The sequence below is a fragment of the Halictus rubicundus genome, unplaced genomic scaffold (assembly GCF_050948215.1).
Source record: "Halictus rubicundus isolate RS-2024b unplaced genomic scaffold, iyHalRubi1_principal scaffold0059, whole genome shotgun sequence".
Classification (NCBI taxonomy): Eukaryota; Metazoa; Arthropoda; class Insecta; order Hymenoptera; family Halictidae; genus Halictus; species Halictus rubicundus.
Window position 1 is genome coordinate 890,915 of NW_027488600.1, and position 17,326 is coordinate 908,240.

Here is a 17,326-nt window from a genome sequence, read left to right on the forward strand (position 1 = left end):
TTCGTGCATCGTCAAATAAAAATGTAGTGAGATGCGCCCCACTTGTCTGCACTGTGCGCCGCACACTAGACGTTTGTATCAGGATGTACGAAAAATTCTATTGGCAAAACTGCATATTAGGAGCATATTAAAACTGCATATAACAATTATTTTTATGCATAAATATTGTGAATTTTTTAAAATGTTTTAATTTTATTGTTAAATTTCAATTTTTGTGACTAATTAACGATACGTATACATTTGTAAACAAATTTGGATTTTTGTCCAAAATTTTTCCATTTGTTCGCCTCAGTCACAGTGCGGAATTTGTTCAGAATTTACTTTGTGAAATTCAATGTTCGTGTATATCACGATACGAAATACATTCCTTTTGCAAAAAATGGATATTAGGATGAAAATTGGTAATTTTTCCTTAAACTTGAATTATAATTCCGTTGAATTATAATCTTCTAAACCATTTTTTACTTTCCAAATATGTATTTTAAATTTTATCTTTTAAATAATTTTTAAATAAGAAAAATAATGACCGCCCCCCCCCCCTTCAATTACATATGAACTACAGCATATTTCAATTTCATCAAAATTCCTGACATCGAGGTCAAAAAAGCAATCGATTTGACGTAGAATCGCCCGTATGAATTATGTAGGCATAGTTGTGCTAATTCAGTTATGTTGTAATTCAATTGCACATTTGAATTACATTGTATTTCAATTATATAGTAATTCAACTCTACGTTCTAACTGAATTACATAATTCAAACCTTTCAATTACTTACTAATTATTGTAATCAGATGTGTAATTGAACTACAATATAAGCTTTATATATACGTAATGCGTCAAGTTGATCCTATTATTGGTTAGTGGCAAGCTAAAAACGTTCCTTTTTTCAGTTTTTTGTTATTAGATAATGTATATTATTTTACTTACATATAGTATTAACGTTTGTTTAATGAGTCTCATTAGATAATTGTCGTTATTTTTTCCTTTATTCCTTATATTCATGTTTGGAATTTGAAAAAATTGTAACGCAGAAGTTATTTCTGTTCAGATATTATAAATTTATAAATAATAAATTCCTTCTGTTTGAAACCTTCGCATGGATTGTTCAACGTCTTATTACTTATTACATTATTATTTTTTAATTTTTAATTATAATTTGATTACATCGCAATTCGTAATTGATGTAATTTAATTACAAAGTATTTTGTAATTGTACTCCATTGCAATTCGAAGATCTGAATTATAAATTACAATATAATTTAATTACAATGTAATTCAATTACTGTGTAATTATAATTCCTGGAATAATTCAATTGTAATTCAGCACAACTCTGTATGTAGGTCATGTGAAAAATAAAACATGCAAATGATTCCGTGCGAACGGATTCGGTTTCTTTTATCATTGCAACGAGACACGTACGTCTCGTTGCCGTCGAGTTTCCGACCAGGCCCGCGCCAATCAGCGGCGAGAACCAACCGCGCGCCAATCCGCGAATCCGGTCCGGGCGCGGACCAATCGACGTGTGCCGAAGATTCGCGAACGAGCACACGTGGTCCGCGCTCGGGCTATAAAGATCGCGACGAAACCACACGAGAGCGGAGTTGGTCTGGCGAACACCCGAGCCCAGGTCCTCTCGCAGCCGCGCAGAATCGTGCGAGCCTCGGTATACTACCGGACGAACAAGCCGAAGCGCCGGGATCGGCCGAGGCGTACGTGGGTCTACGTCCCATACGCCAAAACCGAGACCGCGAGTAGGTTCTGGGAGGCGGTCGATCGCCGGCAGTGTTTCGACACTCCGGACCGTCATCCCCACTTCTCGGACCCGCTCCCGCATCCCGCGTTCCTGACCGGAGATTCCGCGCCGCGCTCCAGGAGTCTAGTCTCCAACCGACCGCAGCAGCGTGTGGAGCTCGCCTCGCGGTGTACCACCGGGGACGAGCGACCTCGCCGGTTTCGAGTCGTAAGCACGAGGTTTACGTCTGCGCCTACGAACTCGAGCCGCGGCCGCACGGGGACGACGAACGGAGCGTTCCGCGAATCCTCTCCGCGCGCCCAGCCGACGTAGGAAACGTCGCCGACCCACCACCACGAGCTGGGCCGCGGCCATTTCCGATCACCTAGCCCAGGCGACCGCGCCAGCGGGAATCGTGAGGATTCGGGCCCGCGCCGAGAACACCCGATCGCCGTGCCGACATTAAGCGAGCCCGGCTCTCTCCGCGCCACCGTACCGCGTACCGTACCGAATATTGCTCCGTTTTCTGCCGCCGTCCACCGGCGGACGGCGCCCGCCGCGAAACCCGAGAAACCGCCGCGAGGTTCAAACCGCATCCGCCGATACGGAGCCCCGCCGCTACCGCGTAGCATTAATTAGTTGTAGGAAACCGATCGTTCGGTTAAGGGTTGTTAATTAGGTTATTAATTAGTTTAAGGGTTGACTGGGACATAGATTTAAGCCGTCGTTACGCATCGAGCGTCCACCGTACATTTGTTTTCTTTTCTTTGTACCAGACCGGTCGAGGGACGGGCCAGATCACCGGACCGCCCCGGGCCGGGTCTACCGGTAATCCAGAAACCGGCAAAGTTGCCGCGGATACAATAAATCTTGTTTAGTTTATTTTACCTCAACCGGGTGTTTCATTTAATTACCTGTTCACCCCCCTCCCCAAAGAACCCTGGCCGCTGAGCCAATCCGGGGAGGGCTTACCCGTCTCGATACGCATCCCGTACGAGACGTATACCGTTACATCATGCCTGTCTTCTTTCTCTACTACATATTTTTCCTGTTTCTATCTATGCGTGTGTCCCTCCTTAAACAAACTATATGTTCAGGCGACGACGATTGAATGCAGCAGCATGCAACAGCGAAGCAGGCAACAACAAGATGTAAGTAGATTCCTGTGGGCATAGTTTTCTTGAAATGCTGCCAGCTACGTCGTCGTACAATCCCGAAGAAATACAAATTATAGAAGAAATTGTAGAAGAAATCGAGGGTGATATAGAAGAATCACACAGTGCCAACAACATACAAGGAGCAGCAACGAATGAAGGAACAGATCAAGATGTCAAAGATGGTACTAATTCCTCCTGGATCATAGAGAATGAAGAATCGGAAACAGTGGAACCAGCAATATCGCAAGAAATAAACTTTGTTGACTTCAGCTATGTCTTCAATCAGATTGTAAAGCTTGAAGAACATTCAGTCATAAATTGCGGTATCAAGAATTTAAAGATGGTTGGATGTCAAAAAAACGGACTAGAGAAAATCTATCACGTACAATGCCAGATGTGCAATCACAAGGAGCGCATACGATGTATTCCACAAAATAATGACGTCATGGATATCAATCGCAGCGCAGTTTCCGCAACAATACTGACAGGAGGCGGATATAGACAGCTGGAAGAAATGATATGTGGCATGAATATGTCGTGCATGTCTAAGCAGTTACACCGAAAATGCCACGACGAAATAATCGATGCCTTCGAAGTGGCTGCACAACGAGAGATGGAAGATGCTGGAAGACAGGAGAGGGAATTGGCCATAGCAAGAGGCGACGTACATCCAGGATGTAATATACCGTTCATTCCGGTAGTTGCAGATGGCAGCTGAATGAAGAGATCATATCGTGGCGGCGATTATAATTCCCTTTCTGGTGTCGGAGCCATCGTTGGATATTACACGAAGAAGGTTCTATACCTCAATGTAAAAATTAAATTCTGCTTTATTTGCCACGCAGCAGCTAAAAAGAAGGAAGTGGCACGCGAGCATCGCTGCTACAAAAACTGGGGTCGCGATCAGAGTTCGACGGGCATGGAAAGTGCTGCTGTTGTGGAAGGATTCCAATGTGCTACAAGTACAATACATGCTACAAGTGCGGAAAATTGAATGCACCAACCATCTTTTGGCAGAATCTTTGGCCATCATTTCAGCAGAAAGATAAATGAGATCGTTGCAAAAGGCCGCTACAAAAATCTAAGAGGTATCGTGAAGCAAAATGCCCTCCGTCTGGGCACTGGTGTAAAGAAAGCTGCAGAACACCGCTTCAAAGAAAAGCTGAGATTATCAGACCAAATAAAAAATTTGAAAATAGATCTGAGAAACGTGCCAAGTCACGTGTTCGGTGAACACAAAGAGTGTCACCAATTGGCTTACTTTTGTAGCAAATACTCTGACCCCGAACAAATCAATTATGTCCCGCAATTAAAAGAAACGGGTATTTATCAAAACATCGAAGAGGCAATGCAGCCGCTCTTCGTTCATGCTGAAAGTTTATTATATACATTGAATAATAACGCCGTAGAGTGCTTTAATAATATAATTGCGAAATTCATCGCAGGGAAACGAGTAAACTATGGACAAAGAGGTTCCTATCAAGGTAGAGCTTCTGCTGCTGTTGTCCAATTCAACAAAAAAGAAACGTTTAGTCGATTGAGTGCTGTAATGAACAAAGAACCGACAACCATCGTAAAACAGTTGGAAAATCGACGTAAGCGTGAAGCGGAAAAGGAAATTGAATATAGAGCACGAAAGAAAGCATCCTCCTTCCGACAGGAGAAACAACAATGCGACAAGGATTATGGTCCCAGTGCGGCAAAACCAGACATGGAGGAGACAGTATATGTGTCTGAATGTGAGAGACACATGACAACGCTCCTCGAGTGGCAATCGATTCGACACACGATCGAGGCTGAAACTCGTAATCAAGGGAACAGCGAAAGATGGATGGCCTATAGGAAGAAATTATTAACAGCATCCAATTTCGGCCCAGTATGCCGATTACGAAAGACTACATCACGAGCAAGTTGTTTGAAAGCTGTGATGTACCCACAAATCGAAAGTCTGCCAGCCGTACAATACGGAAGAGAAAGCGAGATGAACGCCTTAAGACAAATGGAAGTAGAATTAGGAATCTCTATTCTACCGTGTGGGCTGTTCATCGATTCTGTCGTGCCTTACTTAGGTGCGACACCAGATGGACTTGTACAGGACGATACAATCTTCGAAATAAAGTGTCCATATTCGGCGAGGGATTTAACTCCCGATGAAGCAATGGAGAAGATTTATGCGATACGACGCATTTTTCAGGGTGATAAAATGAATAAAACTCACCATTACTATCATCAAGTGCAAGGACAATTGCACATAACAAATAGACAAAATGCTCTATTCTGTTTATGGACGCCAAAAGGAATGAAGATAATACAAGTGAAAAGAGACGATGCATTCTGGGCAGCAGAGATGGAAGAAAAATTAAAAAGATTCTACGAGGACTACATGCTGCCTGAAATAATAGACAGTAGATACAATAAAGGCCAGCCGTTTAGGGAACCATTGCACGCACAGAAAGAAAATGCATGTGCAGTAGAACCAGGTACATCTAGTCAAAGATAAAAGGCCTATATTGCACCGGCGAGTACAATACAGCGCATATGAAGAGCTGTTCTAATAGATTCATGAGCACAAATATCCGTACGTTTATTAATTCTAATTTTTCATTTTGTATTTATCTTACGTTTTATAATTTTAATATAATAATATTTTTGCATGTGTTCAGGAAGAATCTGAAGTAATGACTAGATTGCGGATCATTATGCACCTACTCATTCTTGTCATAAATGCATAAAATCCGCAGTCTAGTAATTACCACCATGGAGGAGTCAAGTGTTGGGAGGAGGTTTAGTGGGTAGGCCAACAGTACCATCTGATGGAGAATCACACACTCCCGGGGGTTGGAATGGCCCCTGGACATGGTGTATAAAACATTTTACCTCCCGCACTCAAAACACTAAAAAAAAAAAAAAATAAAACGATGCTGATAATTTTCAATAGTTTTAGATTGTAATATGTTTTGACTTGACTTTTTGTTGTTGTAGACCCCCGTGGGAAGAAAAAGTGACACTTGAGTGTGCCATAAATTAGTCCTCCCTCGCTACTGCCCCGCCGATGACGAAAGGACTGTCCTGCGACCTTGGCGCAGAACTCAGACAAAACATCTTTGCTTCGGTCGATTGTATGAGAGCTTGTGTGCAGCAAGCGTGTACTTCATAGAATTTTTAATCGTCAATTAAATGTGATGCCAATTATATCATGTTCGGTGTCATTTTTATCAGAAAGACGCCAAGATTGTATTGGTGAAAGTTTCAAGAAAAATAATAAAAACAAAAAAATATTGACACTGCATTAGTGTTGTCTCCCCGATAAACCTGACCCCGTATCACGTTACAGTCTCGTCTTATTGTGACGAGTGAATTGATGGGATTTTCCTGATGAAAATGAGTTCAAATTCGAGTGTAATCGAACAATTTTCATTGATACGTAATGTTACGATAAAAATTACAATCTCATTGAAGATAGTCCAAATGATGTCGTGTTTGGACTCATTTTCATCGGAATAAGCTCGACAACTTATTTGTATTAACAATATTATTCTGATTAAAAATATAAAAGCTTAAATTGCCAGTAATGCTCGATTCTCCATCTGTTTACATTGTAGGCTGTTGGTCGGTCGCTGGGTCTTCGACGTTCGGCGCTCGTCGGGTGTCGTCGGATCTCGTCGCCGTTTATTCGTCGAGCTGGCCAAAGTTATCCGAAGATTTATTCGAAGCATTCGGATAAATCTACGAATAAAAATACTAGATACAGTCCAATTTGTACCGTGTTTAGTGTCATTTTAATCAGAAGAATGCCACGAATTAGTCTGTGCAAGTTCCGTTAAAAAATAATTAAAAATAAAGAAGTTTTGCAATTGGATTGGTAGTTGTTTCACACCGATACTTCGTGACTCTTCGAGCTCGGAACGTCAAAGACCAGCGACCGACCAACAGCCTACAATGTAAACAGATGAAGAACCGAGTATTATCGACAATTTAAAGTTTTATATTTTGAATACGGATAATGTTATTAATACGAATAAGTTGTAGAGCTTATCCTGATGAAAACGAATCGAAATACATCGTTTAGACTATCTTCAATAAGATTACAATTTTTATCGGCAAAACTTGGGACACCTCCACCCCCCCCCCCCCCGACCCTCCTTTCGATAGATGACCAACGTCATTCTATTAGTTTTGACATGCTGAACACGAAATGTAGGTTTCATTTTTGGCGCAAATGAATAGTTTTCGAGATATTCGTGAAAATCTACCGCTACTACTACATGGATCCTGCGTATACCTATGCATCCGTGATCGCACGCCGCAACGTGTATACAGCTTAGGTCCCCAACTTTTCTACTCCTCAGTGAAGCGGTGAGCAAGTAACGTACACTTTGGCTCACGAAAGTGTTCGTACGCCCTTTAAAACAGTATAACTTTTTTCAAATTAGACCAAATCACTTGACTTTCTTGATAAATTAGAAGAATTGGTTTTCCGAATGACGTGTAAAAAAGGTTTTGGAAAAATTGCAATTGCTGAGAATTATAAGAGCAAATAAAAAAGGCACTTTCAAAAATTGTTCTTTTTCAAGCCTGTAATGAAAATTTAAAATATGCGTTTTGTAGATGTATGCTATACACATACTGAAAGTTTCATCCAAATCGGTTGACACAGATAAAAACGGCACGCATCGAAAGATGTTAAAATTCTGGATTTTAAACACAAACTGACCAACAGTCGTTAAAAACTGCAATTTTCGCCACTTTAACTATTTGTAGCTCGTGTCTCTATTAATCGATTTCGATGGAATTTTCAGCATACAAAATGCATATTTTAAATTTTCATTACAGGCTTGAAAATGAACAATTTTTGAAAGTGTCTTTTTAGTTGCTCTTATAATTCCTAGCAATCGCAATTTTTAATCGCAATATTCGAATAACGAATAAAGATAAAGTATCTTTTATTCGAATCGATATTTAAATAATTTTTTATCAAAGTAATGCCCAACTCTGCTTGGAAGACATTTGAGCAAAGACGCGTCGCGCAGTGAGATTGACGGCTTTGAACATTAATCATTTCTGTGGTGGGACGAGGAGGGAAATGATTCTTGCACAATTACGTAAGGAAAACTTGCTTAAACCGTTCCAATTTGTTAGAAAGCTTGCAAAATTGAAAAATTGAATAATTGCTTGAAAAATGCTTGAAAAATTTTGCCAAATACTTTACGTCGTTGAATACATGGTAATTTTTGAACATAATGTGAACAATAGCATTTGTTGTTGGTGTTCACTTTTAACACAAAAGAGTGGATTCGTCAGGGGATCTCAAAAAAGAGAAGCAATTTTTTTTTATGAAAAGTGCTATCTTTAAAATGTCTGACTTTAATGTTGATGGTCATTTAGGAAGCAATACAAATTTACGAATTTCTCGTCCTAATCCACTGTGCGCCGTGGTCGCGACCAAGCTCGACTGAGCTCGCCGCAAATTCTTCAAGAGCACGAGCGCGAAAGTCGACGAAATTCGACTGCGTTTCAAACGATACACGGTGGTTCGAAACCGTGAAACACGAACTGAAGTCAAATTTTCAATGTCGTTGAAATTTTAACTATTCTATCCTCTAAGTGACACCGAATTTTTTTCTAGACTGCTATAAAGAACGAAAAAAGAAGGATGAAGCTGAAATGGGCGTAGTTGGCCTCACTATATTTTGTGATGGATTAGAAATAGTTAAAATCTACTCATTTAGTATTACGGCGTCGCTGGTAAGCTCATCGAGAAGCGACATCATGAAAAACGGAGTGTAATCGTAGACCTCCTCCTTGGTCCGCGGAAAAGTACGGGATCTTCGTCCTGCCTGTCGGAGGGATGGTCGCGAAGAGTCGGGCGTATCCGGCCTCGATGGGTGGATTTGGTCCACTTGCTCTTCCCCAGCTTCTCTTTAATGCACTCACTTGATATCTTCTAAGTTGCGCGGTTTCTGCCGTCGGATCGCGACGGAAATCTTGACGCGGGCAGAGGCACGAAATCGCGACGCGGAAAAAGACGCGGCAAGAAACTTTAACGAGAAGAAAGCACGGAGCGACGGAGCGTGGAACGTATGCAGAAGAGGCTCTCTCCGCCAGGGAAGGGCCCTTAAATAGTCGTCAAACGGCAGACGTGGTCTTACGTGATTGGATTAGGATCGATCACATGATCCTAGGAAAGACGCACTTAGGGATTCATACTGTGGATATTTACTAGTGTTCAGGATTCAAGCTGTGGAATTCGGTGCCTATTGTCGAACTGGCGACCGCTATTTCATACGGTTTTTGTCGCGTATCTCATCACGCGGCAAGAGCGCGTGTCGCCGTTGCTCGACACCGCGTAACAACCGTTTCAATTCTGATTGGCTGAATTTCACAGCTTGAATCCTTCAAATTGAGACAAACAAGGATCGTCCGATGTGCGAGCTCCAATCACGGTGCTCCACATTCGACGGTCTTTGTTATTTAAGGCACCTGCGTATGCCTTCTCGCTCTCTTAACGTTCTGAACGCTCATCAATCGCAAGGTATCGCTCTAGCACGTTTGCTCGTCTGTCCGCTCTCGTCTCGATAAGTAGAGATTCTCATCTCTCGCGCTCAGAGACTCTCGCGATTTCGCATCATTCGGGAGCAGTATTCTCGCGATCTCCCGCGCCGCGTTACGTGCACTCTGTTTCGCGACAAGATTTCCGGCGTCCGCGTAGAAGATCTCCGTCTCGCGGCGGCACGCTTTTCGTGCTGCTCAAGATTTCCTCTTCGCGATCCGACGGCAGAAGTTTGCACGCGCAAGATCTCCGTACGTTCGCCGACTCGCGATTCTCGTGCGCGCGTTCTCTCTCGCGCTCTCGAGTGTCTCGCACCTCGTGCGTTGTCACAAAGTAAAATAAAGTGCATTTTCCCGAAGGACAAGGGTTTAATTCTCCCGTCTCTCCTTGCCTCCTCGCGCGCTCATTTCTGAGTGGTCCCGGCCCCCCGGCGACTCCGACCTACGGTCGACGCCAAACATTTTGGTCCTTCGAGCCGGATCGTGAAGCGCAGGCAAGTGCGGGAGTGTGAAACCTCGCCGATCATGGCAGAAACGGTCGAAACCCAGCTGTTGATGCAGCAAGCGATAGGACGTTCCCTTCAAAATTTAAAAAAACTGGGGACGAGCAACTGGACCAAATCCGTCTTGAGGACCCGGATTGTCCACCTTCAAGATCTGTGGAGGAAGTTCGAGCACGGGTACGCGCGACTCCTCTCTATCATCCCGGCGGAGGAACGAGCGAAGAACCCCTACTTCAAGGAGGACTCTTTCGCCCACACGGAGGAAATCTACCTCCACTCTCTCTCGTTCATGACGACACAGCTGGACGCCCTGAACAGCGATACCGTGAGTCCGTCAAATTCACCGGGCGATGGACAAGCGTGTCCGTCGGTCCCCGACATACAGCTCCCCCGAAGAAATGTACCGCAGTTCGATGGTAAATACGAAGATTGGGAAGCGTTCCGCGACAAATTTTCCGCGCTTATTATTCAAAACCCTAAGTTGCATGACGTAACCCGACTGCATTATTTGGTTTCCGCGTTAACGGGTCGCGCTCTCGGCTGCATCGGAAACCTTTCGGTAACCGCGGATAATTTCAAAATTGCGTGGAAGACGCTCTCGGCGCGGTACGATAATCCGCGGCGTATAATCACCGCGCATCTCTCGTCGCTGCAGAACCTTCCCGCGCTCTCTCGCGAATCGGCAGCAGACCTCCAGACTCTCTGCGATCGGGTCTGTTTTATTGTCGACTCTTTAAAAAGGCTCGGGCGGAAGCCAGAAGAATTGTGGAACGACATTCTCGTCCATCAGGTGTCCCAAAAGCTGGACACTCCGACACGGAAGGCGTGGAAATTGAAAATCGGCGACGACGTGACTCCGCCCTCTTTCGACACCTTGATGTCATTTATCGATTCTCGCTCTCGCGGTTTAGAAGAGTTCGCGATTTCTTCCAATTCCACGCCCGCCGCGCGTCCCGACGCATCGTCTCGCCTCGCGTCTAGTTCCTCGCGAGTCCATTCTGCGACCGCTTCCAAGCCCTCCACGAATTCGCGTACTCCGTGCACAGTTTGTCGAGCATCACATAATTTCAGTGCTTGCCCCACCTTCCTGGCACGAAACTCCAGCGGCCGTCGTGAACTCGCTCAACGCTTTTCACGTTGTTTTAACTGTTTGAGCAGCAGTCATTCCCTCCGAGAATGTAACAGCAAAAATACGTGTCGCGTGTGCAACAAGCGGCACCACTCGCTCTTGCACGAAGACGCGCCTCCTCCAGCTCCGCCAAATTCGGAGCCCTCTACTCCACCAGTGCCGTCCTCCGAGGTCAATTCGCACCTCGCCTCCACCCTCGCGGCTCCGCGCTCCGGAATTCTACTGGCCACCGCGTGGGTGCAACTCCGTGTCCCGTCAGGCCGCTGCGTCACTGTCCGAGCCCTGATTGACCAAGGTTCCGAGACCAGCTTCGTCACCGAGGCCATGGTGCACCTCTTGCGTGCAAAACGAACCCGCGTTGCGACATCCATATCCGCCGTTGGCGGAGTCCACGCCGGCACCGTGCGCCACGCCGTGCGCCTCCACGTTGCTCCTCGCGATTCCGCGTCTCCTTCGATCGTGACCACAGCTCTCGTCCTGACGTCTCTCTCGACATACATGCCGAAGCGCATGCTCAATGTTCGATCCCTCGAGCATTTATCGGATTTGAATTGGGCCGATGCTGATCCCTCGAGCTCGGCCGCGATTCATCTCATTCTCGGCGCAGACATTTACCCCAGTATAATCCTGGACGGTCTGCGCAAAGGGTCAAGCGGGCAACCCATTGCCCAGAAAACCATTTTCGGTTGGGTCATCTCTGGCCCTATCACGTCGCACTCGCGCGATCTCTCCGTCGCAAGTGGATCGAGCCCACAACCTCGCTCGGGCTCCAGCATCTCGATGCATCACTGCATCCACGAGGACACTCTGTCGAACGAGCTGCGCCGATTTTGGGAGATTGAGGAAATTCCTTCGACCTCCCCCCTCACCCAAGAGGAAGAACAGTGCGAGCGGCACTTCCAAACGCACACATCGCGAGCCCCCGACGGGCAATACATAGTCCGTCTTCCGTTCCGTACCGGTCCTCCGATTGAAGTCGGTCACTCTCGGTCTGCCGCAGAAAAGGTTCTGCAATCCATATCTCGTAAACTTCTCCTACAACCATCTCTGACCGAGGAGTATGAGGAGTTTCTACGAGAATATGAGGCTCTCGGACACATGCGTCGCGTTCCCATTTCGCCTTCGACCTCTCAGTGCGTGTACATTCCGCACCATCCCGTGTTACGCGCCGACAGTGTCACGACTCACCTTCGCGTTGTCTTTAACGCCTCCAGTGTAACGTCGAACGGATCCACGCTGAATGACCACCTGCTCCCAGGCCCAAAGCTTCAGCTCGATCTTTCTACCGTAATTCTTCGGTGGAGAACCTTTCGTTTCGTCTACACGGCGGACATTGCAAAAATGTACCGCCAGATTCTGGTCGACGAACGCGATGTCGATTATCAGAGAATCCTCTGGAGGCCCATTTCCTCCAAGGATACTCAGGCTTTCCAATTGCTGACCGTCACGTATGGCATGACCTGTGCTCCATTCCTGGCTCTCCGCGTTCTGCAACAACTCATCGAAGATGACGGGGGCCAGTTCCCGCTCGCGGTACCGGTCCTTCGCTCACACATTTACGTCGACGATGTCCTCTTCGGCGGCAACGACCTTTTGGCTATTCGCCATTCCCGGGATCAATTAATCCAGCTTCTCCAACGTGGTCACATGAAGCTACGTAAGTGGGCGAGCAATTCGGTCGATTTTCTTGCCGATATTGATCCGGAAGACCACGGTTTGGCATGTTCCAAAAACCTCGCTCCCGACGATCGAGTCAAAATCCTCGGGATAAGTTGGAACCCCTCTCGCGACTCCTTTCAATTCAAGGTTAGTTTAGCCGAGCCGCTACCGTCCACCAAACGAGCCATTCTTTCGACTATCGCGAAGCTATACGATCCTTTGGGATGGGTCACTCCCGCGATAATCAGCGCCAAGATTTTTATACAAGGATTGTGGCGCCTCCGCATCGGTTGGGACGACCAAATCCCGCCGCAGTCTCTCGAGCAGTGGAAATCTATTCATTCTCGCCTTCCAGTCCTGAACGGTCTTCAGATTTCCCGATGGATCGGATGCATTTCAGAGGCCTCACGGATTGAACTTCACGGCTTCGCGGATGCGTCGACAGTCGCATACGCCGCTGTTGTTTTCGCCCGTTGTATCTCCTCTAGCGGAACTATTACCGTCTCTCTACTCGCGGGCAAGTCAAAGGTCGCCCCCTTGACTCCAGTGACCATTCCCCGCCTTGAGTTGCAAGCCGCAGTCCTTCTAGCACGTTTAATGAATTTCGTTTCGTCCGCCCTTGACCTTCGCGACGCTCCGTGCTATTGTTTGACCGATTCTACCGTGGCACTCGCGTGGTTGCAGTCTCATCCGTCAAAATGGAAGACGTTCGTCGCTAATCGCGTCGCTGACGTACAAACTCGTCTTCCACACGCTATTTGGCGGCACGTTCCTACCGCGGACAATCCCGCTGACTGTGCGTCGCGCGGACTTCTCTCCGACGAACTGCTCCGTTATCACCTCTGGTGGAAGGGCCCCGCCTGGCTTCCTTACGATCTCTCGGAATGGCCAACTCAACCGCGACACTTCACTCTGGAGGACTCGTCCGAGTCAAAGGTCGTGCATCACAGCGTGGTCCCCGCTCCCGCGTGGGATTTAGACTCTCGATTCTCGAGCTGGCCCAAATTAATAAGAGTCACGGCCTATATACAACGGTTCGTCCGAAACTCTCGCAGCTGTCGCTCCGACAATCGCAAACGACATCCAGGACGCGCCCTCTCAGCGAGCGAGTGCACCGCGGCCAAACTCTTCTGGTTGCGACGCATCCAAGAGAGCCAGTTCGCTAAAGCCATTTCCTCGCTTTCTAATGGTGAACCGCTACCGCCAAAGGACCCGATCGAGTCGCTACACCCGTTCCTCGACGAGACCGGACTTCTTCGCGTGGGAGGTCGTCTGCGAAATTCCCCCCTTCCGCATCAATCAAAGCACCCCGTATTACTGTCGCCACACCCGTTGGTGCGCCTCATTATCGAGCAAGCGCACGCTCGCGCCCTGCATGCCGGCGTGCAACTCACCTTACACATTCTTCGGCAAGAATACTGGCTTCTCCGGGGAAGGAGTCAGGTAAAAGCCGTGATTCACGCATGTGTCCGATGCGTCCGAGAACGAGCTGCGATACCGATTCAGCTCATGGGAGATCTCCCGGCAGCGAGGGTGTCCCCTGCGAAAAAACCCTTTTCGCATTGCGGTTTGGACTACGCTGGTCCTATTCAAATCCGCGCCTCCGCTGGCCGCGGTATCACATCCCGGAAAGCATACATCGCGCTCTTCGTGTGCATGTCCACCAAGGCAGTGCATCTGGAGCTAGTCGCGGACTACTCCACCTCTGCGTTTTTAAACGCCTACACTCGCTTCTGTTCCCGTCGAGGTCTCCCAGAGCGTATGTATTCCGACAACGGAACAACCTTCGTCGGAGCAAATCGGGAGTTGGTTTCGGCCTACCGCGCTGCGCTTCGCGACCCCGATTTTCAAAATCGTACCGCCAGCGATGGAGTCGCTTGGCATTTCATCCCCCCCTCGGCGCCGCATTTCGGCGGATTATGGGAGGCCGGGGTAAAAAGCGTCAAACACCATCTTCGTCGCGTTCTCGGCGATCGAACGCTGACTTTCGAGGAGTTCACAACGCTCCTCTGCGCGATCGAGGCGTGTCTTAATTCGCGACCCATCGCCCCTCTTTCGGATACTCTCGACGACTACGAGCCGCTTACGCCGGGTCATTTTTTAATAGGGTCTGCGCTCACGACCCCTCCACAACCTTCTCTGCTCGACCTCGCGGAAAACCGTCTCTCGCGATGGCAACTCGTCCGCCACACTACCGAACGATTCTGGAAGTTGTGGCAAAATGACTACCTCAACACGCTCCAACAGCGCGGTAAGTGGCGTCGCGCGCGCCCCTCATTATCGATAGGACAGCTAGTCCTCCTACGCAATCCGACTCTCCCTCCGTGTAAGTGGGAGCTCGGCCGAATCGTGCAATTGCACCCTGGCGACGACGACCACACCCGCGTAGTGACAATAAAAACCGCCACTGCGTGTTTTAAACGCCCAATCGTCAAGTTGGTTCCTCTGCCCGTCGCGTGCAAATCCGAGGCATAGACGAAACGTGTTCCGATAGTCGTCCTGCGTCTGCGCCCCGTGTACCGTTGCTCTCGTGCGGTAAATTCAAATGTCGCGCCTTCATTCCGGCAAGGCGGGCGGTTTTCACGTTACTCTTGCGTTTTGTAATTTAAAATGTTTACGTATCTCGAATTCTGTTTACCGACTCTCACGGCGGGCGGTCTGCCGTTTGCGCAGCTCGGGGATTGGCGTCGCGGGTATTGTAACACGCAGTCCCCTTATCGTTTAAGTTCCGTCGGAACGCTACCGCCCCCGCTATTCTATGTATCAGCGTGCGATCCCGTTACGTTTCGAAACTAGTGTTTCGAGGCGAGCGGTATGTTCAGGATTCAAGCTGTGGAATTCGGTGCCTATTGTCGAACTGGCGACCGCTATTTCATACGGTTTTTGTCGCGTATGTCAACACGCGGCAAGAGCGCGTGTCGCCGTTGCTCGACACCGCGTAGCAACCGTTTCAATTCTGATTGGCTGAATTTCACAGCTTGAATCCTTCAAATTGAGACAAACAAGGATCGTCCGATGTGCGAGCTCCAATCACGGTGCTCCACATTCGACGGTCTTTGTTATTTAAGGCACCTGCGTATGCCTTCTCGCTCTCTTAACGTTCTGAACGCTCATCAATCGCAAGGTATCGCTCTAGCACGTTTGCTCGTCTGTCCGCTCTCGTCTCGATAAGTAGAGATTCTCATCTCTCGCGCTCAGAGACTCTCGCGATTTCGCATCATTCGGGAGCAGTACTCTCGCGATCTCCCGCGCCGCGTTACGTGCACTCTGTTTCGCGACAAGATTTCCGGCGTCCGCGTAGAAGATCTCCGTCTCGCGGCGGCACGCTTTTCGTGCTGCTCAAGATTTCCTCTTCGCGATCCGACGGCAGAAGTTTGCACGCGCAAGATCTCCGTACGTTCGCCGACTCGCGATTCTCGTGCGCGCGTTCTCTCTCGCGCTCTCGAGTGTCTCGCACCTCGTGCGTTGTGACAAAGTAAAATAAAGTGCATTTTCCCGAAGGACAAGTGTTTAATTCTCCCGTCTCTCCTTGCCTCCTCGCGCGCTCATTTCTGAGTGGTCCCGGCCCCCCGGCGACTCCGACCTTCGGTCGACGCCAAACAACTAGTAATTAGCACGAACAAGGACTCCGCGGCGACAACAACGTATGATCTCAACGTGACTCTAAACATTAGAGAAAAAACCGTAGAAACAATTTTTTTTGTATTCTGTTTGCAGAATGAAGCGGATAGCGAAGCTTGCCATGGAGGATACATCAAGCCGTCTCCAAATATATGAAGAAGCAGGGGCAGCAGAAAATGTGCACCTTGTCGAAGAAAAGCAAACAACGGTCGAGCCATCCACGATGGAAAATGTAACGCCGTCGTCAAGTGGACAAGAAAAGGAAATATTACGGAATACCTCTTCTGACGCAGGGCATAGTCAAGAAATGACAAAAAAAATAGCTACACGTGAGAAAACCATCAAAGAAATTCTCAAGGACGAAGAGGAGGTGCAGGCCCACCAGCTCGTCGTGGAAAGAGAAACGACGGTCGACCCACAGGAAGGAATGTGTCTTCCGGACGGATCTCTCAGCATTGTGGACATTCGTCATATTTTTCAAGAAATGAAACGCATAAGCGAACATTCCGAAACATTAGATTGTTCGATGGAACATTTGAACATAATACGTATGAAGAGAACGGGGTTGGAGACCACCCTGACCGTGAAATGCATGATGTGCGATTATAAAGCCGATATCCACAGTCAACCTGATGATCTTCAGGTCATGGATATCAATCGGAATGCAGTGGCAGGAACAATTCTCAACGGAGGCGGCTACGCACAAATGGAAGGATTCATCACTGCCATTAATGTCACCGGTATGTCAACGAACAGATATAGCAAATGCCATGACGACATCGTGGAGAAATTAATCCGTACTGCGGAAGCGGAAATGGTAGCAGCGGCTGAAGAGGAGAAAAGACTAACCGTTGAAAGAGGCGACGTGTTAGCATGTGGAATTCCACACATTCCCGTCGTGGCTGACGGAAGTTGGATGAAGCGGTCCTACCGTACAGGAAAGTACAATTCAATGTCTGGTGTCGGCGTGATAG

At 47.5% G+C, this 17,326-nt stretch overlaps 1 protein-coding gene across 1 annotated transcript; it reads left to right on the plus strand.

The window, feature by feature from the left end:
• The first annotated feature begins 9,965 nt into the window (after window positions 1-9,965).
• Window positions 9,966-16,453, plus strand: LOC143363563 (uncharacterized). Its single transcript, XM_076804132.1, has 3 exons — window positions 9,966-10,268; window positions 11,157-14,982; window positions 16,449-16,453. Exons 1-3 carry the CDS (start codon window positions 9,966-9,968, stop codon window positions 16,451-16,453), a joined length of 4,134 nt encoding a protein of 1,377 aa, XP_076660247.1.
• The last annotated feature ends 873 nt before the right edge of the window (window positions 16,454-17,326 follow it).